This window comes from Pelophylax lessonae, assembly GCF_965119305.1.
Source record: "Pelophylax lessonae genome assembly, chromosome: 7".
In the NCBI taxonomy this organism is placed as follows: Eukaryota; Metazoa; Chordata; class Amphibia; order Anura; family Ranidae; genus Pelophylax; species Pelophylax lessonae.
The window spans coordinates 201,262,937-201,288,885 of record NC_138774.1 but is presented as its reverse complement, the minus strand read 5'-3'; the positions used below and the strand labels follow the sequence as shown (position 1 = coordinate 201,288,885).

The window sequence follows — 25,949 nt, the reverse complement described above, 5'->3', positions numbered from 1 at the left end:
CTGGAGGGGGAGTTTCCAAGGCAAGTTGTCTACTGGTCTTACCAGGTCTGCATACCAAGATCGGCCAGGCCAGTCTGGGGCCACAAAAATGACTTGAATCCCTTCTTCCTCGATTCTGCGCAGAAGTCTTGGCAAAAGTTTTAGTGGAGGAAAAGCATACATTAGACGATACTGGCCTCAAGGGGCCACCAGAGTGTCTGTGGCATTGGCCAGAGGATCCAGAGACTGTGCCACAAACCTCTGAACCTTCTTGGTTGAGATGAGAGGCCAACAGGTCCACATCGGGAGTCCCCCACCAGAGACACAGTTGTTGAAACACGTCTGGGTGAAGAGACCATTCTCCCTGATCCAACGCCTTCTGAATGAGGTAGTGAGCCTGCCAATTTTCCAGCCCTGGAATGTGCACCGCAGAGAGGGCTGGAACAAAACATTTTGCCCACCTTAGAATGCCAGCCACTTCTCTGGCCGCTAAGGCCCTTTTGGTGCCCCCTAGATGATTGACATATGCCAAAAAACCTTACTGGGCGCCCTTGCAGATGGTCTGTCCACAAGGACAGGCAAAGCCCGATTGCCGGAATCTCCAGGACATTGATGGGCAGACTGGACTCCTCCCGAGTCCAAACTCCCTGAGCCAGATCTGTGCCCAAGACACCTTCCCACCCGGAGAGGCTGGCATCCGTAGCCACCATCATCCAGTACAGGGAGAGAGAGGATTTTACATGTTGAAGCGGAGCCACAATATCAAGGACCCCTTCGTACCCCAGCTTAACAGGATCAGATTGTCTAGGGACCATGGATTCTTGTCCCATTTGGCAAGAATCTCCTTTTGCAGAGGTCTGGTATGGAATTGAGCAAACTGAACCGCCTCGAAAGTGGAGACCATCAATGCCAGCACTTGCATGCAAGTTCTGAGAGACGACCGCCATTTGGATAACAGGAGCCGAATTGCATGCTGCAACTCCAGGAGTTTTGTCTCCAGGAGAAACACTCAGGCTGAGGCTGAATCCAGAGTCAGGCCCAGTTAGTTGGACGGCATCAGAGCAGATTTTTGAAAATTCAATTTCCAGCCAAACTCTTGCAAGGGTTGCACAGTGATTTTCAAATCTTTTAAGACAGTCCGAGAGTCTGCTCGCAGAAGAAGGTTGTTGAGGTACCCCAGTACCACCATCTCCCCTCTGCCTGAGCAAGGCTAACACCAGGGCCAAAACTTTTGTGAACATCCAGGAAGCTGAGGCGAGACCAAAAGGGAACGACACAAATTGATAGCGCTCCTCGACTGCGACAAAGCAAGGAAAACGCTGATGCCCAACATATATTGGGATATGAAGGCAAGCGTCCTTGATATCAATCGAGGCCAGAAAATCCCCTGATGAAAGGATGCCACTACCGTGCGAATGGACCCCATCCGAAATTTCTGAACCCACACAAAGCGGTTCAAGGCCTTGAGATCCAGGATTGGACAGACCTTGCCTTCCTTCCTGGGAACAGTAAATAGGTTTGAATAAAATCCCTGAAAATGTTCAGACTCTGGAACTGGTACAATGACTCCTTGGGAGAGCAGATCCTGTACCGCCCCGAAAAGGCCTCGCAGACGATCCGGGGACAGACGCAAGTTGGAAGGGAAGAACTTTGCCAGAGGCAAGGACCGGAACTCGATCTTGTAACCGGACCGAATCAACATTTGTCGTGAACCAAGATTCACGGGTCTGGAAAAAAGCAAAGACGTCCCCCCACTCCAAGTACCGGTCAGGGCGCCCCTTCAGGCAGAAGTGGATTTGTCCACGGGACTGACAGAACCCGCTTTTGACTTTCCAGGCCAGGGTCTCTTGGAACCTCTCGCAAAGTTACGGGTGGATTTTGATCCCTTATCGTGCGATCCTGTGGGACGAAAGTGTCGTTTATGGACCGAGAAGAAAAGACCACGCTTGCGACACAGCTCTTTGCTTTTGGAAACCTGTGGAAGCAGAGTACTCTTACCTCCCGTAAGACCTTTAATGATCTCTTCCATGGAGGATCCAAACAGGCGATCTCCTACAAAGGGGAGATCAGTCAATACCCTTTTGGAAGCCTAGTCCGCAGACCAGCATTTCAGCCAAATCATTCAGCTGTCACAGAACCCTGCAGGCTAAAGGGGCCGCGTCCAGAAAGGCATCACAGATATACTGTAATCCCTGCACTAACTGATCCGCCAGCTCCGTCAGCTCGGGAGGGTGCTGACTCCCTTCCAAAACTTGGCGCAGCAGCTTTGCCCATTCTGTTAAGGTTTGGGAGACCAAGGGTATGGCAAATACCGGCCTCAAAATTGAACCAGTCACGGTAAAAAGGTATCGGACCAGAGACTCAACTCTCTTGTCAACTGGGTCCTTAAAGAACGGATAGTCCTCCACCGGTAACAATGTGGCTTTATTTAACCTGGAAACCTGAGAATCCACCACCGGCGGAGCTGTCGGCTTCTTTAAAGTGGAGTTCCACCCTAATTTTATACTTACCTCCATCTTCTCGCTCCGGGTCACCTGAAAAAGAAATGGATAATCGCATATTTTTTTTTTTTTTTACTTACCTCGTAGCGAAGAAAATATACTTACCTTACTTCCTTCTTCCTCCTTCCTCGGCCGCGGCCCGTCGTCACTTCCTGGCTCTGCAATGATTCCTGGGAGCTGGACGTCATAGCTCCCAGGAATCATTGCGCCTGCACCGGCCCCGACGTCAGTTCCGGGTCGCGCGCGTCATCCCCTTCTAAACAGCTTCTGGGCATGCCCAGAAGCTGTGGAGGGGTGACGCGCGCGACCCGGAAGTGACGTCGGGGCCGGCGCAGAGCATCGTGGGACCACAGAAGGCGGAAGAAGACGCCGAAGAGGACGCGCTGGCTTCAAGCTGCCCACATCTGAGATGGCAGCGCTGGACAAGACGTTTGCAAGGTAAGTATTTCGTCTTGCAGGTAAGTGCAACCCGGGACAGATCAGAGGCTAGCCATTGTGGAATGCACTAGCCCTGACTGTCCCGGGGGTATTAAAAAAACAAAAAACAAAGCCAGGGTGGAACTCCGCTTTAAAAGAGACTCCTCTAAAGGATACCTTCTAGGGAAACGCTTAGGTATCTCGACCATGCGTTTGGGGAACCCCACGGACTTGCGACAATATTGTTAAAACAGGCAGGAAAGGGGAATACCTTAGTCGCCTTGGATGGTCTGCGGGTACAAAACTGTACTGGCTCAACCGAGGCAGCATTAGTTGAGTCCTCTAATTTTAAAGTTTCCCGCACTGATACAATCAGTGCCTCCACAAGTGCCTTTTCATGCGCGGCTGTAGTGGAAGAGGATTCATCCTCACTGTCAGAGCACTCCGGGTGCGTGGACGCAGACCCAGTGGGGTGACTCGCGTCCGCAGTGGCCAAATGAACCTTAGAATCTGAGCAGGCAGAGGATGCAGGTTAGGGCGGGGAACGCTTTTTGCTAGGCCTATTTTGAAGGACCATATCAACTTTGGACACCAGTGACTGCAGGACCACTGTCATTGCAGCCAGGGAAGACTGAGACCCAGAGAGTCCCGCAGCTTCTGAGAGTGAGTCAGGTGGTGACATGTGCTCCAGGTATTCCATGGTTAACCCGGAGACCGCCAGCAAAATCTGGAAAAAAATCACTGTGAAAATCCCCCAACCGCTGTACCAGTGGTACCACAGGTCCCAGCACATCAAACAATGCTGCTATAGCAGACTCACCACCACCGACTCAGGAGGGACACAGAACGCCAAGCTGCATGCCATGCGGCAATCAGAGAGGAAGAGGAAATGCATGCACTGCCACTAGAGGCCCACTGCTGAATCACCGCTCCACAAGCTACAAGAAAATGGCCACCACATTGAAATCAATGGGAAAAACTACCAAAACATGGCCACCGATACCAATAGAAGCCATCCACGGCAAAATGTGACTCACGGGACCCCCAGGTACATGCAGCCAGCAAGGGGAACCTGGCAGGGACCCCCACCAGAACCATTTTGCCCAGAATTCTCTAAACTAAGCAGCCGGCAGCACGCCCCCTCCCCATCACTGCATACCACCCCAACATATGTAGAGAGCATGGCCACCCCGGGGAGGGGGCTGAGAGGGGGGAGCTAGATGAGTATGTGCAGCAGGGGGACCCTATTAGTGAGGGGGGAGCACCACTTGGGAAGGAAGGACACATGAGTTGCCTACCAACCCGGGGAGGGGTCCGCGTCCACCCATAGAATTCACCAGAGGGAGGGGGGGGGCACTACTCACCACACCTTGGAACCGGGCGGGCACCACTTCAGACAGACCACCACACTATCTTGGAATGGGGGTGCTGTGGGCCAAAGGTACGCTGTGACTCAGGTTGTGACCAGGGCTATGCATCCTCGCGAGATGTTTAACTCACCGGCATGCCCCTGTCCAGTAGGGCTAGGTCGCAGCCGACCTAGCGCAGAGCTGCGATTGGGTCACGCTCGCTGGCCGAACTGGGAGGACAATAAGGATCTAGGATATCCATTGTGCCACACAGTCCGGCAGTTGATTGTAGTTCTCACTGGAACAGACTTGATTGTAGTTCAGAAAATAATAACAGAAAAACATTACGTTTAAATAGGAAACAATGCTAGGACCAGAGTACCAGACCAAATCTTATAGCAGGAAGTGAGAGTATACCCCCTAGGACTGCCCTATAGGCATAGCCACATCTTTTCTGCCTAGTGTCCAACTCCTGTAGGAGGCAGCTTAACCAAGGGTCAAAGAAGATATAGAGCTGTGTCCGTCAAACAATAGACACAGCTCTCGATATTTAGAACCATAGAGTTATATTGCCCCCTACAGCAGTAGGACACTAAGCAGAAAAAAAGACTTGGCTAAGCCTATGGGCAGCCCAGGGTGGTATACATTCCCCCCTCTGCTATAGGCCTTCAGTTCAGTAACAAGCAGTGTCAGAAGTATCAAAACTCCATAGAGGGGTGGGTGCTGTAAATGGATTTTACAGTAAGTACAAGAATTATATTTTCTCTTTCGTGCATTGACAGACACAGCTCTTCATATTTAGAATCACAGAGACGGTCCCAAGCCAAACATGAGGAGTGGGACAACAAAAAAACCCAAGGCTAAACACAATGGCCAAACAGGAGCTCAACAAAAAAAACAACTGGAGCCATACCTTAACAATACACCCCCAAAGAGGGAACAGACCCTTTAAACTGCAGCCAGCAAAACTTTGCGGACAAAGGAAGCATCCGCAGATGCCAACACATTCACTTTGTAGAATTTAGTGAATGTGTGCACATGCGATCAAGTGGACGCCTTGCAAACCTGCGCCACTGACGCCTAAATGCCCAAGAAGCACTAAGCGCCTGAGTAGAGTGCGCTGTTACAGGGAAAGGAGGAACCTGATCCCTGATAGAATAGGCCTGAGTCACCGTCCATCTGATCCATCTGGAAATGGTTGCAGAAGAAGCAGACAGCCTTTTATGTGGCCGTGCACGATCACAAACAGCGAGTCTGACCTCGGAAAAGACTTTGTGGCTGCCAGATACACCCAAATTGACCGAACAACATCAAGGGCATGCAGTGCAAATTACTTAGGATGTTTGGGCCTGGGACATAGGGACGACAACACAATTTCTTAATTCAAATGGAAGTCGGAGACCACCTTAGGAAGGAATGACGGATGTGGGCGAAGAACCACCTTATCTTTGTGGACCACCAGATAGGGGGTACGACAAGATCACACCGTCAGCTCCGACATCCTGTGAGAAAAGGTGATAGCCACCAAAAAACCCACCTTTTGGGACAGTGTAAGCAGGGGAATTTCCCGAATATTTTCAAAGCGAGGCTTTTGGAGAACTGAAAGCACCAAGTTCAAATCCCACGATGGTAGAGGAGACCGCACCAGTGCAGTCAGATGTTGAACTCCTTGAATAAAAGTACGCACCAAGGAGTGCGTGGCCAGGAGTAGCTGAAAAAAGACTGCCAAGGCCAACACCTGGCCCTTGATGGTACTCAAGGCCAATTTCTGCTCAACACTTTGTTGAAGAAAAAATCCGAGCCATCAAAAAAGAACGAACGAACGAACGAACGAACGAAGGTGAACAACTATCGACATACAGCACAAAATGTATGTTTTCTACGTACAATGGTCAATCTTCCCAGGGGGTAGACTTCCTAGGCTTCAGCAGTGTCGGAATCACCAACCCAGGCAAACCTCTATCCTTCAGCAACGTCAAAGCCAGTGACTAAAGTAGGATTGAAAATCAGCCCTTGGGACAGCAGATCCTCCCTAAGAGGCAGTCTCCAAGGGACGTCAGCGAGAAATCGCACCAGGTCGGCGTACCAAGACTGGCGAGGCCAGTACAGAGCCACTAGAATGACTGGAATTTCTCTCGGCCTTGATCCTGCGCAAAAGCTGCGTCAAAAGCTTGAGAGGAGGGAAGGTGCAGATCAGGCAATAACATGGGGCCACCAGCGGGCCGTTTGTGGCGTCTGCCAGATGGACCGTGACCTTGCCACAAACCTCTGTACCTTTCTGTTGAGCCGAGACGCCAACAGATTCACCTCGGGGGTGCCCCACCGGAGACCTATCTGATGAAACACCGTCCCCTTGGTCCAACACCTGCAGGCTGAGAAAGCCAGCCACAGGCCCGCAGCCAGCAAGCCACAGCCTACTAGCCAGCAAGCCTGCCAGTGCCAGCCACAGGCCCACAGCCAGCAAGCCACAGTCTGCCAGCCACAGGCCCACAGCCAGCAAGCCACAGCCTGCCAGCTACAGGCCCACAGTCAGCAAGCCACAGGCCCACAGCCTGCCAGCCAGCAAGCCACAGCCTGCCAGCGCCCAGCCAGCAAGCCACAGCCTGCCAGCCACAGGCCCACAGCAAGCAAGCCATAGGCCCACAGCCAGCCAGAAAGCCTGCCAGTGCCAGCCACAGGCCCACAGCCAGCAAGCCACAGCCTCCCAGCCAGCCACAGCCTGCCAGTGCCAGCCACAGACCCACAGCCAGCAAGCCACAGCCTGCCAGCCAGCAAGCCACAGCCAGTCAACCTGTCAGTGCCAGCCAAAGGCCCACAGCCAGCAAGCCAAAGGCCCACAGCCTGCCAGCGCCCAGCCAGCAAGCCACAGCCTGCCAGTGCCAGCCACAGGCCCACAACCTGCCAGCAGTATCCGGCAAGACCACAGCCTGCCAGCGGTATCCAGCAAGACCACAGCCTGCCAGCGGTAGCCATCAAGACCACAGCCTGCCAGCAAGACCACAGCCTGCCAGCCAGCAACTGTAATTAAGGTAAGAGGAGCCAACTTGGGCTAGATATCAGAGAGCTATGTTGTGTTGTTTTATTGTGGGTGTGGCTGGAGGCGGGGTGTGGATGGAGGCGTGGCAAGGGTGTGGCTGGAGGCGGAACTTGGGTGGGGCCTGGAAGGGGCCCATGATTTATTTTGCCCGGGGGCCCTGAGGGTTCTCAGTCCGCCCCTGCCAGGAGGAGAGTGGGAACAGCTACTCACCATACCAGGAACCACTCCAGATAGAACCTCCTCACCAGCGAAATAGGGGGCTCTCGGTCAGGAGGAACGCTGTGACCTGGACCAAGACCCGGTCGTATGCGACCTCGCAAGGCATTTAACTCGCAGGCCAGCCCTATCCAGTGGGGCTATATCGCGGCCAACCCAGCACGGAGCTTTGGTCTGCGCGCGCTCACTGGCCAGACTGGAGGGACCACTGGATCTAGATATCCAGCCCGTTGCCCAGTCTGACAGTTGATTGTAGATAGATATCACAGGAAAAAAAATGCCATGCAATAGAAAAATGCCAGGACCGGAGATCCCGGCAGGGAATTAGGCCCTTACTGCTGACTAGGCAGAAAAATAAAACTGAAGGCCTACAACAGAGGGGGGGGGGGTGAGATGTATACCACCTAGGAATGCTTACAGGCATAGCCAAGTTTTTTTTTGCCTAGTGTCCTAGGGTGTCTCCTGTAGGGGGCAATATAACCCTGTGGTTCTAAATATGGAGAGCTATGTCCGTCAATGAAAGAGAAAATAAAATTAATTTAAAAAAAAGACATATACAAAACCGGACGTTACATACACTGTCTAGTGACATTTAGCCATAATGGAAATAACACAGTCATGTTAAGTTTTTTATTTCAGCAGAATATGCTTCTGGCTATTAAAAAGAGTAATTAGTAGATAATTGTAATACAGATATGATCAGAAACAGTAATTGCCAATATTGAATGATGCTGTGATCAGATGGCACCAAACGGGACACAGAAAGAGGAACCAATTTTCCTTACTGAGTTATGGTCAGGGCCTGCTTTAAGCCACACGTAGCACTTTAGAAGAACCTTCGGCAGTGCATTATAAGGCCCCACCTAATTACTGCAGTGCATTTTCAGTTACATCTGCTGCGAGCCATCTTTTTCAGAGAATTTTAGCAGAGCGTTATTGGCCACATTGTCCTTCCCACAATATGCGGAGCGTTCTTGTAGCTTGGCATTGCAATACTGGTCTGGCTTGTTTTCCTGCAAAGCATTGTGGGTCTTCACATTGACCTTTGCAAATATCCAGTAGTTTGATCCAGTATCCAAGATGGCCGAGCTGTCCACTACAAAAAGCACATAAGACAGAAATCGGCTTTGTATTCTTGGCTCTAGCACTGTCAAGCAACATAGAGATGGCTTTGTAGGTTCCAGAGTGCAGAGGTCACATTGGGACCCACTCTGTCCATACTACCGTTTGCTGCAAACTTGTGTGCTTAGGTATTGAGGCTCAGTCTATAAAGGTCGTCTCCGAGATGGACACCTATGTCATTCTTATCCTAACCAATCCAAATCATCTTCTTCGTCATCATCGTCGCCAAAGAGAGGAGCTGGAGGCGGACGACCTTTCATGCTCTGGAAAAACAAAGAACATGCAAAATGATAAACAAAGGATCTAAAAAATACAAAACTAAAAGAGAAGTTTGGGTTCAAAAAAACAAAAAACATGCATTCTCACCTAGGTGGATGCAGCATTGATCCGATGCTGCATCGGTCCCCTGCTGCCTCTACACTGAGAACTGAGAGATCAAACACTGCTGATTGCTCCGCTCTCCCCCTTCACTCTGAGCAGAGAGCTGTGACTGTCAGTCAGCAGCTTTAGACTCTTCCCCCTCCAGCAATCACTGGAGCATTGGGCTGTGTAGGGGGCGGCTCAGTCTCCAAGTGAATTGCTGAGAGGCTGAGCCAGCTGCCGGTCCAGGATTCTAGGTGGATGTCCACTGTAAAGTCGAGTTCGATCCAGCACCTGGACCAGCTGTGTGACCTCAGCCGACAGTTGACTTTAGCCCGCTGTCGCCTGGAAATGGGTCACAGTAGTGCAGAACAAATTGCACTCCTGTGATCCATGGAAGAAGTAGGGCCAAAAAAGCTTTGACCATACTTCTCCTTTAAGACAAACTGCTTAGCAAGAAACAGCAGACAGACATGCAGCGGTTGATTGTACTCTCCAGTTTTAGTAAAACTCTGGTGCAGCTGTGCACGGTAGCCAATCAGCTTCTAACAATCAGCTTGTTCAATTAAGCTTTGATAATATAAGCTGGAAGCTGATTGGTTTCTATGCAGAGCTGCACCAAATTTTCCACTCTCCAGTTTTAGTAAATCAACCCAACTTTATCTCCCTATTTTTATTTGTGTATAATGCATATGTTGATTTCCGGGGACTAGCCTTGCATAAGCTGGCTGTAAAGTTGTGGTTGACTTTTTGCCAATTTCTTGAAGCTGGATGAATGGTGAGAGTAGTATAAAAAGATACCTTACATACACTATATTACCAAAAGTATTGGGACACCTGTCTTTACACGCACATGAATTTTAATGGCATCCCAGTCTTAGTCCGTAGGGTTTAAGGGTGGGCAACTCAACAGCTTCAACTCTTGAGAAGGTTGTCCACAAGGTTTAGGAGTGTGTATGGGAATGTTTGACCATTCTTCCAGAAGTGCATTTCTGAGGTCAAGCTTTCATGTGGACGAGAAGGCCCGGCTCGCAGTCTCTGCTCCAATTCCTCTCAAAGGTGTTCTATGGGGTTGAAGGCAGGACTCTGTGCAGGCCAGTCAAGTTCCTCCACCCCAAACTCGCTTATCCATGTCTTTATGGACCTTGCTTTTTGCACTGGTGCGCAGTCATGTTGGAACAGGAAAAGGGCCATCCCCAAACTGTTCCCACAAAGTTGGGAGCATGAAATTGTACAAAATGTCTTGGTATGCTGATGCCTTAAGAGTTCCCTTCACTGGAACTAAAGGGCCAAACCCAATCCCAGAAAAGCAACCCCACACCACAATCCCCCCTCCACCAAATGATTTGGACCAGTGCACAAACCAAGGTCCACAAAGACATGGATGAGAGAGTTTGGGGAGGAGGAACTTGACTGGCCTGCAGAGTCCTGAACTCAACCCGATAGAATCCCTTTGGGATGAATTAGAGCAGAGGCTGCAAGCCAGGCTTTCTCGTCCACATCTAAGCTTGACCTCACAAATGCACTTCTGGAAGAATGGTCAAACATTCCCATAGACACACTCCTAAACCTTGTGTACAGCCTTCCCAGAAGAGTTGAAGCGGTTAGAGCTGCAAAGGGTGGGCCAACTCAGTATTGAACCTTATGGACTAAGACTGGAATGCTATTAAAGTTTGTGTAAAGGCAGGCGTCCCAATACTTTTGGTAATGTATTGTATGGAAATGTGATCAGTGAATGCAATTATTATTTAAAATCTTGCTTCTATAAAGTGTATATGTGTACAAAACATGCTCTCTAATTAGCTTGGGCAGACTAGGACTGTTAGAGTAAAAAGGTGTTACAGAATTTTTAGATCCACCATATTTGTGCAAACCTGTATCAAAACCTCACTAAAAAACCTTAAAAGCACTATTAGCAGACACAAACATAACATAGCATACAAAATAACTTGTTCAACCTGATACTGGTATCTAGTAATTTTCCTGATCCAGCAATTAGCTTTCCTACACCGATTCCAACAGGAAAGCTTTATATGGAGTTCATTCAAGGTTATCATCTTAAAGTGGTTGTAAACCCTAAAGCCTGGTACACACAGGCCGAAAATCGGCCGGTTCAACAGAAATCAGCCGACATTTGGCCATTGTGTACATCAGCCTGTCAGACAGAAGCCAGCTGGAAGCAGTAAGACTGTGTTCTGGGGGGAGGGCAGTCTCTCTGTCAGAACACAATAGCTCAGTGGGGAGATCGCTGTACTAGCATCTCATAGTTAGTACAGCGAGCTCCTTCGTTTTTTTTTTTTTTTTTTTTTTCAGCCCACTGGGTTCAATGAAACAAAAAAACGAATAGTGTGTGCCAGGCTTCTAGATATACCCAGTGAAGTGACTGGCCTCAGGTGATGCACGGAGATGAAACAAATCTTACATAACGTGTAGGTTTAGCTGCAGTCTTCTCTTCTCTACATCTGTTCAAAGTCCAGAATTTATACACTTCTGTAAACTTTCAGAAAGCAGGGAATGGGGAGCTGAAGTTACACTCTGCAGAGCTCAGTGAGGAGAACCGATTGAAGGGAATAGACACCCCCTCCTTCACACAGCAAACAGGAACAGAGCTGAGGCTGTGAATCACATGCTGTGTGCTGGAGCTCCCTCCTCTCTTGGTGTAAGGAAAACTTGCCAGAAGTGACTCATGCAGATAACAGAGGAACAAGGCAGCAGAGAGAATTACACTTAGTGCTCTGCAATGAGACAAGTACACACTATAGATCAGGTGTGTACAACCTGCGACCCAAGATGGCTATAAATGTGGCCAAACACAAAATTATAAGCCAACTTAAAAAAAAATGTTTTTTTTTTTTTGTTTTTTTGTAAAAATGTTTACACTTAGTGAATACATACAGCCCAAAAATATTTTATACAGTGTACCTTTACTGGACTTTTAGAGCCAGTTCACACTATTACGACTTGCCAGGCAACTTGGTCAGCCTGGCAAGTCGCGCACCGTCGGGTCCATTGAGTAGTACAGGACCGGTTCTAATAGGAGCGACACAAGTTGTCCTGTACTACTTCGAGGCGACTTGCATAGACATTCATTTTATGAAGTCCGAGCAAGTCGCGCCGAAGTTGCGGTGCACGCGACTTCACAGGTCGCCCTGAAGTCGGAGCGACCTAATGTGAACGGGGGCTTAGACATTTTATCTTCCTAAAGAAAAATCTCCCACTCTTCACAATCACCCCTTATTTAGGTCATAAGTTTTTGGCAGCACCTATATTTGTGAGCAACAATTTTCCAGGATGAAGCACACAAAGGGCAAAATTGGAGAAAAAAAAAAAAATCTGATGAACACCTTAAGAATTCATTGAGAATTGCTACTCCATCCAACCAGATATTGATGTGTTCGTGTATCAAAAACAGTGTCAAATATTGCACCAGTTTTATGTTGACCTCTTTTACTTTAATAAAAAAAAAAAAAGAAAAATAGGTTTTATTACTCAGGTATATTTTCTGTATCCGTGATTGTTCATTTGTGATCTGCCCTACTTCTTCTGCTCATCAGCTCTTATTATTGTTAGTGTATTTTATGTGCGTCCCAAGTCAGTTCCTCTTCTTCCAATGTGGCCCAGGAAGGTCAAACGGTTGGACACCCCTGCTATAGAGGGATATGCTCTGTTCAAATTTCATGCCTGAGGTTTACAACCACTTTAAAACTGAACTCAAACTTTTTCACTAGAACTGAATGGCATGATCAGTCCCAGCATGGATCATACCTCTGTACCATGTTGCCCTGATTTCTGCAGATCCTCGAATATTCTGGGTTTAGTTGAGGCTTTGTACCATGTGATACTTTGTATAATCTGGATGTAGACTAAAGCCCCGTGCACACGAGTAGAAATTCGGCCGGGAATTTTTGTCCGACGACCGATCTGCCGATTTTCGGCTTGTTAGTATGGTGCTTCCGACAACCGACTCCGACTTTTTGGCCGAAAAAATCCTGGTGTGCAGGCTATAAAATTTTTGTCGACCATCAAAACACGTCCGATTTTCGTCTCATTAGTACAGATTTCGATGGGGAAAAATCTTATGAGCAAGACTAGGCATGCTCAGAGATGAAAGAACACATACAAAGCAATCCAACACATGACATCACTTCTGAAGTAGAATTCTGTCGTGCGGGAAAATTCGTGTGCAGTCTAGAGCACATTCCAACCAACAGACACCACTCTGGACAAAAGACGGACGACCGGTCGTCAGAAATTCGTTGCGTGTGTACGAGGCTTGAGGGCCTTACAGCCACTTCCTGCTCAATCTCTAGCCTAGAACACACCCCTCTGTAGTCTTCCAGAGTCTGCAAATGATGTAACTTCCTTCAAAGCTCTGATGGTGGGTGGGTGGGATGGAATAGATCCTAATTAGCATTCAATCCTGTCCAGTCACACATACAGGAAGAGTCCAAATCTTTCAAGTCCTTCTTCACAGATCCCAGAATTATTCAAATATGCCGACCAGTGTGAAGAGGTAGAGTCCCCCATCCTCAGATCCCGCCCTCCTAGAGCCCTGCTCTTTGTGATCCGATTCATTAACATATGAAGAAAACCCCTTCATAATATCCTCCCATAGCCCTTCCTCTGTAGACAGGAATGACACATTTACACCAGCTTTTAAGACTAATCTGCATTCAGACTCATCCATATCAACTCCCAGAACTGCTACAAGTGACTCCCATAGCCCGCCCTGAAACTACAGAGGCTCAAAGCATGATGGGACATGTAGTATTAGGACTAGTAAAAGGTAGGAAACAGGAAGTCAGAGAACTTTGAAATTCAGCCAGGAGGAGAAGTGACATCACAGACACACAAACTTGCTTTTTACAGCTAAATAAGGTAAGATACAAATAAAATGACAGTTGGGTTGTGATTCATCTACATGTATCTGTTGTTTTTGGGAGGCAAAGCTGGAGTTCTGCTTCAAAGCCTAGTACACACGATGAGATTATAGGATGAACGATCGTCTGTTTTTTTTATTGCATGCTAGTCTCCATATTGAAATTGAAGAGGTTACGAAATCACAAAAATTCGTACAAGAAAAATATTCGTGTTTGACCTGTCGGATAATTTTTGACGAATTATCATATGATTGCTTCAAAATTGGTATTTTTTGTACAATATTCTGATCGTGTGTACAGGGCTTTACTGAAGCCTTGATAAAGGGGGATTTTTTTATAACCCCTGAAACGTGTTGGCTGTTTTTTAGTATGTACTAGTAAATTAATTTGGACTCTTATTCTTTAGTCTAGTGCTTCCTACATTAGTGCATGTTGTTTTCTGGTAACCACGGTTATTACCTTTTATACCACTTGTCCCACCCTATTAGTATGTAAGCTTTTATGAGCAGGGCCCTCTTAACCCGCTTGCATTGTATTTTAACTGTATTGTCTCCCTTTATATTGTAAAGTGCTGCGCAAACTGTTGGCACTATATAAATCCTTTATAATATAAATAATAGTAATAATAATAATAATCTGCTGGGGGTACCCACTGAAGAATAGCCTTGTCTATTGTGAGTAGCCTGGCCTGAGCCAGTGAGCTCTCTGAATGTTTTTATCCTCTCACGACTGTACGAACACACATCAAAGTCCCAGTGCCTCTTGGATATTTTTTCTTCATTAAAGCGGTATTAAACCGCAGTTGGTGGGAAAAAAAAATTTCCCTGCAAGACAAGTCATAATGTGCTAGTATGCATCACATACTAGCACATTATGAGAGACTTACCTTAAAATGAAGCCCTCCAGCACCACGCTGTCACCACTGACATTTTCCCTGCCGTCTTTTGGGTTCGCAAGCTCCGACTACATGAGCGGCCGGGGTGTTATGACGTCACTCCTGCACACGCGTGCGGGAGCCGCAGTTTAGAGCATGGGCTTTGAAGGTACTGTATGCTGGACCTTCAGAGCGCATGCCCTAAAGACGTAACCCACTACATGCACTCTAAATATCTCCTAAACAGTGCAAGTTTAGGATATATTCACAGCACCTACAGGTAGGCCTTATTATAGGCTTACCTATAGATAAAAGTGGTGTAACAGTGTTTACTACCACTTTAAAGTCATATGACCTGCTCTCTTCCAATCATGGAGCATCCACTGCTTGAACTTTCCAAGATACTGCACGATTCATATTGCATCCTGAATTTTATGAATGGGTAAAGAAATGCAGGCTGTGGTATGAAGGAACCCCCTCCTCGCTTCCCACTATAAAATTATCCTCTTGGAAAGGGGAAAGCTGCCCAACAACCCCCCCCCCCCCCAATTGTTAAAATAATAATACCAGATCTCTATTCAACCAACATAAAATTACTTCACAAGAAACCAATGAGGATATGAGGACAATGCCTCCGCTGTGTTCCTAATACATGTAAAGACTATCGTGAATGTAAATTCTGGCCTCATAGAAGCCAATTACAGAGGTGGTTACATTATTTCCCCCTGCAGGATAAGATGGGAAGTGCAGGGGAATTTAAAGCTTACCACTTCCTCCTCCTCTTCCTCTTCTTGCTTTGTCTTCTGTTTAGGAGAGGAAGCTTTAAACAAATCTTCATCATCAGACTCTTCCAGACTGAAAAGAAACAGAAAATATGGTGCCTAACTTACTAAAAAAATAAACTTCCATATTGGCTTTTACTAATATCAGCTTTGCATTTCTTAATCAGCTAAGATTTATTTATTTTCTTACTTCATTTTCAACAAACTTTAGTTCCTTGCAGTCTTTTGAACTGCTCATTAAAAAAGCTACTAGATTTGTAGAAACCAATAGAATGATGAAATCCATTTTAAGATTAATAACTGCCAATTGGTTGCTGAAAAACCTGAATAGACCTTAGGTTGCTAAAGCAGACCTGTCAGGATTTTTACTTTTTAATCACTTCCCGCCCATAGGACATCCTATGTCATCCTTGATTGGTTATATCAGGGTGATTCCTGCAGCTACAGGCATCATCCCAGTATCAAAATTTTCAGCCAGAAACTCTCTGTAATCTAGAAGTGATTTGAATGGCTATACAGCCACTCGCATCACTTCTACAGGCGGTGGAAGGGGTTCCCCCCCACCTCTACCAATCTTGCGTATACCAATCATGGAGCCCAGTAAAAATGAGATCACTTAGTTTCACATTCCTTCCATAGGAAGGAACGTCCCCTCTTCGGGCTGTTTGTTGACAAGCCGTTATCAGCTCATACAGCATTTGATCAAAACCGATCTCAATTTGATCAGATGCTTTGGAGGCTGTAGGAGAGATCTAGTGTCTAAAATCTCTCCATAAAGAGGACCTGTCACAGCCCCTGTTTTTCACCCCTTGTAATGATAAAACATGAAAAAAAAAAAATAAAAAAAAGGTAAATTGTTAAAAAATGCTTAAAAAAAATAAAAATAATATATATATATATATATATATATATATATATATATATATATACATATATATATATACATACATATATATATATATATATATATATATATATATATATATATATATATATATATATACACATACATATACACATACAGGTCCCTCTCAAAAAATTAGCATATTGTGATAAAGTTCATTATTTTCTGTAATGTACTGATAAACATTAGACTTTCATATATTTTAGATTCATTACACACAACTGAAGTAGTGCAAGCCTTTTATTGTTTTAATATTGATGATTTTGGCATACAGCTCATGAAAAACCAAAATTCCTATCTCAAAAAATTAGCATATTTCATCCAACCAATAAAAGAAAAGTGTTTTTAATACAAAAAAAGTCAACCTTCAAATAATTATGTTCAGTTATGCACTCAATACTTGGTCGGGAATCCTTTTGCAGAAATGACTGCTTCAATGCGGCGTGGCATGGAGGCAATCAGCCTGTGGCACTGCTGAGGTGTTATGGAGGCCCAGGATGCTTCGATAGCGGTCTTGAGCTCATCCAGAGTGTTGGGTCTTGCGTCTCTCAACTTTCTCTTCACAACATCCCACAGATTCTCAATGGGGTTCAGGTCAGGAGAGTTGGCAGGCCAATTGAGCACAGTAATACCATGGTCAGTAAACCATTTACCAGTGGTTTTGGCACTGTGAGCAGGTGCCAGGTCGTGCTGAAAAATGAAATCTTCATCTCCATAAAGCTTTTCAGCAGATGGAAGCATGAAGTGCTCCAAAATCTCCTGATAGCTAGCTTCATTGACCCTGCCCTGGATAAAACACAGTGGACCAACACCAGCAGCTGACATGGCACCCCAGACCATCACTGACTTTGGGTACTTGACACTGGACTTCAGGCATTTTGGCATTTCCCTCTCCCCAGTCTTCCTCCAGACTCTGGCACCTTGATTTCCGAATGGCATGCAAAATTTGCTTTCATCTGAAAAAAGTACTTTGGACCACTGAGCAACAGTCCAGTGCTGCTTCTCTGTAGCCCAGGTCAGGTGCATCTGCCGCTGTTTCTGGTTCAAAAGTGGCTTGACCTGGGGAATGCGGCACCTGTAGCCCATTTCCTGCACACGCCTGTACACGGTGGCTCTAGATGTTTCTACTCCAGACTCAGTCCACTGCTTCCGCAGGTCCCCCAAGGTCTGGAATCGGTCCTTCTCCACAATCTTCCTCAGGGTCCGGTCACCTCTTCTCGTTGTGCAGCGTTTTCTGCCACACTTTTTCCTTCCCACAGACTTCCCACTGAGGTGCCTTGATACAGCACTCTGGGAACAGCCTATTCGTTCAGAATTTTCTTTCTGTGTCTTACCCTCTTTGCTTGAGGTGTCAATGATGGCCTTCTGGACAGCAGTCAGGTCGGCAGTCTTACCCATGATTGTGGTTTTGAGTAATGAACCAGGCTGGGAGTTTTTTTAAAAGCCCCAGGAATCTTTTGCAGGTGTTTAGAGTTAATTAGTTGATTCAGATGATTAGGTTAATAGCTCGTTTAGAGAACCTTTTCATGATATGCTAATTTTTTGAGATAGGAATTTTGGTTTTTCATGAGCTGTATGCCAAAATCATCAATATTAAAACAATAAAAGGCTTGCACTACTTCAGTTGTGTGTAATGAATCTAAAATATATGAAAGTCTAATGTTTATCAGTACATTACAGAAAATAATGAACTTATCACAATATGCTAATTTTTTGAGAGGGACCTGTATATATATATTTTTTTTTAAGTGCCCCTTACCCCGCGTGCTCACAGGTCCCCCACACATATGTAAACGGTGATCGCACCACACATGTAAGGTATCGCTGCAAATGTCAGTGAGGAAAAAAATTCTAGCACCAGACCTCCTGCTTTAACTCCAAACTGGAAACCTGTAAAGGATTTTAATAAATAGCATCTACCTAAACACTCAAGGGAAGCAAACACAATTTTGCTTTTTCTCTAAGCATTCTTTGTGTGACAGCGGAGACACATGTGGTATATCAGGCAGCGCTTGCTATACCATATAAATATGCTGATACGTGCTAAAATTGATAAACTGTAAACATCAATAGTGAGTATGCACAATACTGACAAGAAATCAGGAATAAAGTGCAGTAAAAGTGAAAAAAAAGTCTTTAGTGCAATCTTGAATGCTTCGTGCCTAATCCCAGGGATCTCCCTGTATATTCCACCACGTGCTGTAATGGCTACACACCGCACTCACCAGATGTCGGTGACTTCCTTGCCAAACAGGGAGGAGAATCCACAAGGATTTTAGGTCTCTATGGTTCCACAGTTCCTGATGTCTGTGGCTCTCAGGGATCCTTGCTTCTCCCCTTTATGGTCTGGTATATTTTCCCCAGTGTTAGACAGGTGCAGGTACCTGCCTAACCATGCTCACTATTGAGGTGTACAGTTTATCAATTGTAGCATGTATCAGCATATTTATATGGTAAAGCAAGCACTGCCTGAGCTTTATATTGATTAACCCTTTGCTGGACATAATAGACAGCAGCTGCACACATTAGTACCATAGCTTGTGCATCCAGGTGCGGGTGTTTTTTTTCTTCTTTTTGTCAATATGTGGTATAAACCCTGTCCTTAGGAGAAGGGACACTGAACAAAAGCAGATGGGTAGGTTGCCCCACATAGAAAGTGAGTGCTGAGTTTTAGCTCAGCCCCTAAGAGGTTGGACAGTTTCTGTTTCACCTTTGTTACGAGCTGAATATTTACTCTTTCTGGTTTTCACTGAACTTTTTGCCATAACTCCTACAAGTGCTAATGGTGGGCATACATGAAGCGTTTCCCAAATCTTTGGTGTGAAATTTTGTATTTTAGGGTATAGGAATCTAACCTTAGGTCTGTCCTCTCCTCTGGCTTAGCATGACTATGAGTTACATGGATTCCAGTTGATGCAAGAGCAGAGGTCTCCACTTTAGGCGGGACTGGGCTGCTGCCATCTTCATCATTTCTTAAAGGTGGAGGAACCTCTTGCTTTCCCTCTGTAGCTGTGAAGTCATTTGATTGCTGCGACTCCTCATTCTCAATATTATTGTTATTGGAAAATGTGCACGATTGAGCACTGGAGCTTAGGGGAGGTTGCTCTTGAAGAACATCTTTTTCAGCTGATGTTATGTAGTCCTCCATCATAGCTGATTCAGGCATATCACTGGAAATCATGTGAACAAGAGCAGATGGAGCGTCCAGATCTTCCTGGATGACCTTGACAGGTAAGTTTTCACCTGCTTCCTGTAGCTCTGTAGACTGAGAACCTGTTTCCTGATTGCCTACTGTTTCTGTAGGCTCTTTGACCTCTTCATGATTCTCCTCTATAGCACCAGGAACTTGCTCCGAAGTGACCTCTTCATGATTCTCCTCTATAGCACCAGGAACTTGCTCCGAAGTGACCTCTTCATGATTCTCCTCTAGAGCACCAGGAACTTGCTCCGAAGTGGAAGTTTTGTTGTCCTCAACATCTGCATGCACCTCACCTCGATTTAACATTTGCTCTCTCTGTAGTGCAGGCTGTTCTACAACTTCAGTTTCTGCATTTTCATCTTCTTCCTCCTCCTCTTCTTCACCACTGCTGCTTGCTGCCACTGTCTCCTCATTCTTTGGCTTAGTTAATAGCTGTAGTGTTGTTACCTGGCAGAAAATGAATTTACTAAATTAGTACAAATAAAAAAACAAAAAACCACACATCATATCTATGTTTTGTTACACTTATGTATTTAAAAATGGTCATACATTTTTAAGTAAAATTTTATTGTTAACCACTTAAGGTCCACCCTATAGCAGTCTTACTTTGGGTGTAATTACCACTTGTTGTACCTACTAACCATATGATGTGGTCATTTTAGGGCTAGCCACCCATGTCTGTTTCATATGTATGTATTATGTCTTTTTTTAATAAAATGATATTTGTTACATAAAAAACCCTTTTTTCATTGCTTAACGGGAGTACATTATTTTAGAAGACCTTTAAAGTCCCATTGGGGGGTACTCTTCTCTTTTTCTTACTGTTACAGGGCAGCACCTCTGCTCTGGATCACTCTTCCGGGCAGTGGGCATGAATGCGTGCCACCAAGGGTTTGCTCCTGCTGTGATTATACACAGCGGGAGCTGATAGGCGGATACCACGGACTCGATGTCCACTGGCCCATGCCAATTGTTCGATACAGCAGCAGAATGGCAATCTGCCCATGTAAACAATCAGGAGGGAAGGCATGGATGCTTGGTCTATGCAAAGCAGGGACATAGATCCATGCGTTCGCCTAGTAAAAGCACCTCCCCACGGTACATAGAAACACAGGCTAGGCACACAGTTAACCCTTTGATCGCCCCCGATGTTAACCCCCATCCCAGCCAGTGTCATTAATACAGTGACAGTGCATATTTTTTAGCACTGATCGCTGTATTAGTGTCACTGGTCTCCAAAAAGTGTCAGAAATGCTGTTAAGTGTCAGAATGCCCACCGCAATATCTGCTTTAAGTCACTGATCACTGCCATTACTAGTTAAAAAATAAATAAAAATGTTCCCATAGTTTGTACACACTATAACTTTTACGCAAACCAGTCAATATACACTTATTGGGATTTTATTTTTTTTACCAAAAATATGTAGCAGAATACATATCGGCCTAAATTTATGAAGAAATTCTATTTTTTACTTTTTTTTTTAATTTGAAAGGTTTTATAGCAGAAAGCAAAAAAAAAAATATTTTTGTTTCAAAATTGCCGGTCTTTTTGTTGATAGCGCAAAAAATTACATAAATGCTTTAAATTTCATGTCTCAATGGTTTCATTCTGTTTCTTTAAGCCTTTCCTCATCAGGGCTTGCAATCGACTTTAAAGCCAGACCCTTTTTACAATTATTCCATGTTTTCTTTGTTTTGTTTTTTTACTTACAGCTTTCAGAGTTTCTAAAAGTCCCGCAAACCATACATTTCCAGGAAGCATAGAACCAGAACAATAATAAGAAGGTGTTACTGATTTATCAGGTCTCACAAGAATTGTGCAAATGTGCATCAAAATGTCACTAAAAATACCTTAAAATCATAAAATTGTATTGATAAAAATTCATTGAATAAATACATTTGTAAATTTTAGATGCCAATTTTAGTGCCATTTTGCAAAGCAGTGAAAATTGAAGGTCTGCAAAATTGTAAAAATCTGGAGGCTGGCTTCACATTAATGTGCTGTGGTCCACAGTGCCGTATGTGCACTGTCTTGGTGTCATTGCGATAAAATGATCCAGGAATACATTTTATTATAATATATAACATGATATTGCTGCGCTAAAATATATGTACTGTCATAAAAATCAAAAAATGCGAAAAGCAGCCAACACAAATCTTTTAGAAATGGAAAGATCAATGGCAATGGATACAAAATGTGGCGCTAATCTTGTTTTGTCTGCACAAAACGTCTTTCACAATTGTGGATAGCATGCAACAGTTCTTAAGTCTTCCGCATGGATATATAATGAAAACTTCAGAAGGAGAGAAGTGAAGATCCTCAGCGAGGGAAACCACCACCAGGCACCCGCACACACTGATCCTTACCAGATCCCAATGACCCTCATCACAAAGGTCAAAAAGCGCTAGATACACAAGCCCTGGGAAGCCTTCACTCCTTCTCACTCGATCATGTCAATGAAGCTGGCAGTCATCAAATCCTTACGGGGTCCACCTAGGAAGAAACAAAACATCCGTTCCTGTCAGTAGCCAGATCCCAATGACCCTCATCACAAAGGTCAAAAAGCGCTAGATACACAAACCCTGGGAAGCCGGGATCCTTCACTCCTTCTCACTCGATCATGTCAATGAAGCTGGCAGTCATCAAATCCTTACGGGGTCCCTTTCTGAGCCCTTTGTGGCAGTTGCTGCAGATCAGGAAGTCCCTGCTGTTGCTCCCTACCTGATCTGCAGCAACTGCCACAAAGTGCTCAGAAAGGGACCCCGTAAGGATTTGATGACTGCCAGCTTCATTGACATGATCGAGTGAGAAGGAGTGAAGGATCCCGGCTTCCCAGGGTTTGTGTATCTAGCGCTTTTTGACCTTTGTGATGAGGGTCATTGGGATCTGGCTACTGACAGGAACGGATGTTTTGTTTCTTCCTATGGGGACCCCGTAAGGATTTGATGACTGCCAGCTTCATTGACATGATCGAGTGAGAAGGAGTGAAGGATCCCGGCTTCCCAGGGCTTGTGTATCTAGCGCTTTTTGACCTTTGTGATGAGGGTCATTGGGATCTGGTAAGGATCAGTGTGTGCGGGTGCCTGGTGGTGGTTTCCCTCGCTGAGGATCTTCACTTCTCTCCTTCTGAAGTTTTCATTTTATATCCATGCGGAAGACTCCTTCTGAAGTTTTCATTTTATATCCATGCGGAAGACTTAAGAACAATTTTATTATAATACATTTTGTGTGCAGCAATACGCTGAAGGGTGCTGTTGCTGATAGTGTTAAATTAATGTGTGTGCACCGATTTGCATTTTCATGTGCAATAGCATGTGACGCAATAGGGAAGCTCATATATAAATTGCGCACATATTTATATATTATTTTTTTTAAAAGCAGTGAACCAGAATGCATTGTAATATGGTACCATGCTTCCTGGTTCACTCCAAAGCATGTGTTGGTAATGTGCGTTGGGGTGCCATTAACAATTAATGACACCACAACACAAACAAGAATACCACCTCTTTTTGTGTGTTGCGGCAATGTGCGCCATGGCATGCTTATTCCTGCATCACACTGATGTGCAAAGGAAATGGTTCTTTTTATACATTTTTATTTTATTACTTTACTACTTTGATATTTCACTTTTGAGATACAGGAAGAGATTTTAGGACACAGGAGTTCTCCGTTTTTCATTATTGCAGCTGTACTCACACATTGTACAGGACATGCTCTGTATAGAGCACCACCTGTTCATTCATGTTTACCATCTCAGTATTTGTGAATGAACATCAGGTGATGAACACTGATCACCTGCTGTTCATTCAAGTCTGGTAAAGGATCAGTAAATAGGACATGTCTTATTTACCAATCCTCCGCTCTGCCATCTTGAAGGTGGATACTCTCTGTGGCAAACACAGCCACTGTATATTGTCCTTCGTGTATGCATTATGTGTATTGCATGTGTATACCTTTAAGAACCAAGTGTTTGTAGTGTGGGTTGTGTGGAGAGAGTGAGAACTCTTTCACTTGGGACTATCATATGTCTGAGCAGTGTCCCTCAGGAGATGGGTGGGGGTTTGTTATTGTTAAATACCTGCCTGCTATTGTTTCTGTCTGGCAGAGTAAGGTATTATGGGATGTTCAGCTTTGTGTGTGGAATGTCTCGAAGAGGGAGGGGTTTTGGCTGAGTGTAGATCCCTGTGTTTTTCAATAAACAAAGCAGTCTAGTTTTGACCTCCAAGCTGTGTCGTCTGGTTATTGGAGGGTTGGGAATATTATACGCTACCAGGATTATTGTATGCTGTGCCTGACTACCAGTGGAGATATCGTGGATCATACTGCTACTCCGCTACACTCTCCTTTGGCGCGGACACAATTCTCCCTTGCACAGCTCACTGTCTCCGCATTTACAAGTTAGAGGGGGGGGGGGGGTTGGAGGGGGAGCAGCAGGCACAGTGGAGACAGCGGGATGTGTATGAGAAGTTATTTGCTGGCACCCTCTTGTCACTGGATCATCCTCGTTGGGCGCAGGCCATTTCTCCCCTGCCACGGTCTTCCCTGCTGCAGACCAGGAGAGAAGAGGAAGGCATAGGAGTACACAGGCGGTATATGGGCTCTGCCGGGGACAAAGTTTGTTATTTTTTTACACTAATTGATGAATTTTGAATGAATTATTTGCTATGATCCATGATCAATGGTTTATTAGCCACTGATCATAGCTGTTTAATTATTCAGTGGAGTAAGGAGAAATACTGATATAAGTTCATGGCACTGAAGCAACCATGAGCTCAAAGCGGAGTGGAAAATGCAGCTGATGTATGGCATACTGACCTGGTCCTTATACCTTACGTCCACTGCAGTAAAATGGTTAAAATTCTGTGCACATACAACCCCCATAAAATATGTTAGAATTTTCTTTATGCCTGTGTCTACAATTAATGTTGCCCTCTCAATGTCTCACTTTGTAGCAACCCATTCAGATGTACTGACAGCAGAGACTGTAAGTGATGACAAGTAATGAAGCTGGGTGAAAGAACACATCCTTGGCATCTCTATAGACCAGCATAATTCTCCCTGCTGGCCACTGGATGGTGCAACCTTTAGCGATGCTTTGTTAATATCAGTTGCTTAGTTACTGTTCTAGAAGCAGGTCTGATAGAATGTAGTCAAGCAACTGATGGGCACAGACTGCGAGGCTAAAATTGACACCATTCTTTGAGGATTTGGGGGGGGGGGGAATAAAGAACGTGGATGTTTTTACTATTGCTTAAAGCAATGCATACTTTATCTATGTATTTCCTAGTCAGTTGTTAACAAGAAGATCATTCATAAAAGCCTATGATTCCATAGGCACGCACCTATTTTCCAGACCTCTGGAAAGTGATGATACAAATTAATTAATAATAACTATATATGTACGGCTTCTTAAAGTCAATACATAAAGCGGCACCTTCACTGTGTATGTATTGCTTTCTAAAGCATTTACCTTTATAGTACTCATAATTGTGCCCAACACAATTCGCCCACTGTACATCTCCTCCAGATCAAACTCCTTTCTGAGAGACTGAAAGACTCCATTCATAATCTTCTTCACCTGATAGAGAAATCCAACACACACATCTAAAGATCTACATGTGGATAAGAGGTGTAGAGAACACAGACATTAAGTGACTTAATAAACTTATGGAGTCCCTCTGTAGTGGGATTGACAACTGCTCCTTGCCCCAGGTCACCAATGGCAGTCACTAAAATATCACAACACCAGAGCGCAAGGAGAGAGACACAGAGACACCCGCATAATATATGAGACAGAGACACACACACACACACACACACACACGACACAGAGATAAGAAAATAAATAAATAGCTGTCCACACATTTCTGTGCTATTTACTGGTGTCAGTCCCTTGCTCCTTAACCTAGCTGTTAAAAACGTAGCTACAGAGTTACCATAGCTAATCAAACTAATTTTGCACGGCATGAACCCGGCTGGCCTAGAAAAAGCACTATTTTCAGTGTTTGCTAAACCTCACACATGAAGTCCACTGATGAGTTTCCAAGGCTGGGCTGCACTGTGCCTAAGAAAGCAAAACAGCTATGAGCACCAGCAACATCAGAACGGTTCACAATCAGGGTGTTAAAAGCACTAAATTGTGAGGTTTCCAATTAAATATAACAGAAATACACCAGAAAAAAAATGTATATGTTTACTATATATCCATCAAAAAGTTTTCCTTTAAAAACTGTAGAACTGGCTTATACTTCCATGTATAAGCCAGATCTACAGTTTTTAAAAGAAAACTTTACAGATATAAACATATGAATTTTATGATAGAACTTTG

The 25,949-nt window shown here is 45.0% G+C and overlaps 1 protein-coding gene across 1 annotated transcript in view; it reads right to left on the bottom strand.

Annotated features, from left to right (window-relative positions):
- Positions 1-8,776: 8,776 nt before the first annotated feature.
- Positions 8,777-25,949, bottom strand: part of FKBP15 (FKBP prolyl isomerase family member 15) — a 104,603-nt gene continuing 87,430 nt past the window's right edge. The window contains exons 28-32 of the mRNA XM_082263169.1: positions 25,092-25,199; positions 19,831-20,067; positions 19,277-19,734; positions 15,503-15,590; positions 8,777-8,884 (exon numbers count right to left, since the gene is read on the bottom strand). Coding sequence (XP_082119295.1) covers positions 8,804-8,884; positions 15,503-15,590; positions 19,277-19,734; positions 19,831-20,067; positions 25,092-25,199 — 972 coding nt within the window. The 3' untranslated portion in view covers positions 8,777-8,803. The remainder of the gene's footprint in view (positions 8,885-15,502; positions 15,591-19,276; positions 19,735-19,830; positions 20,068-25,091; positions 25,200-25,949) is intronic.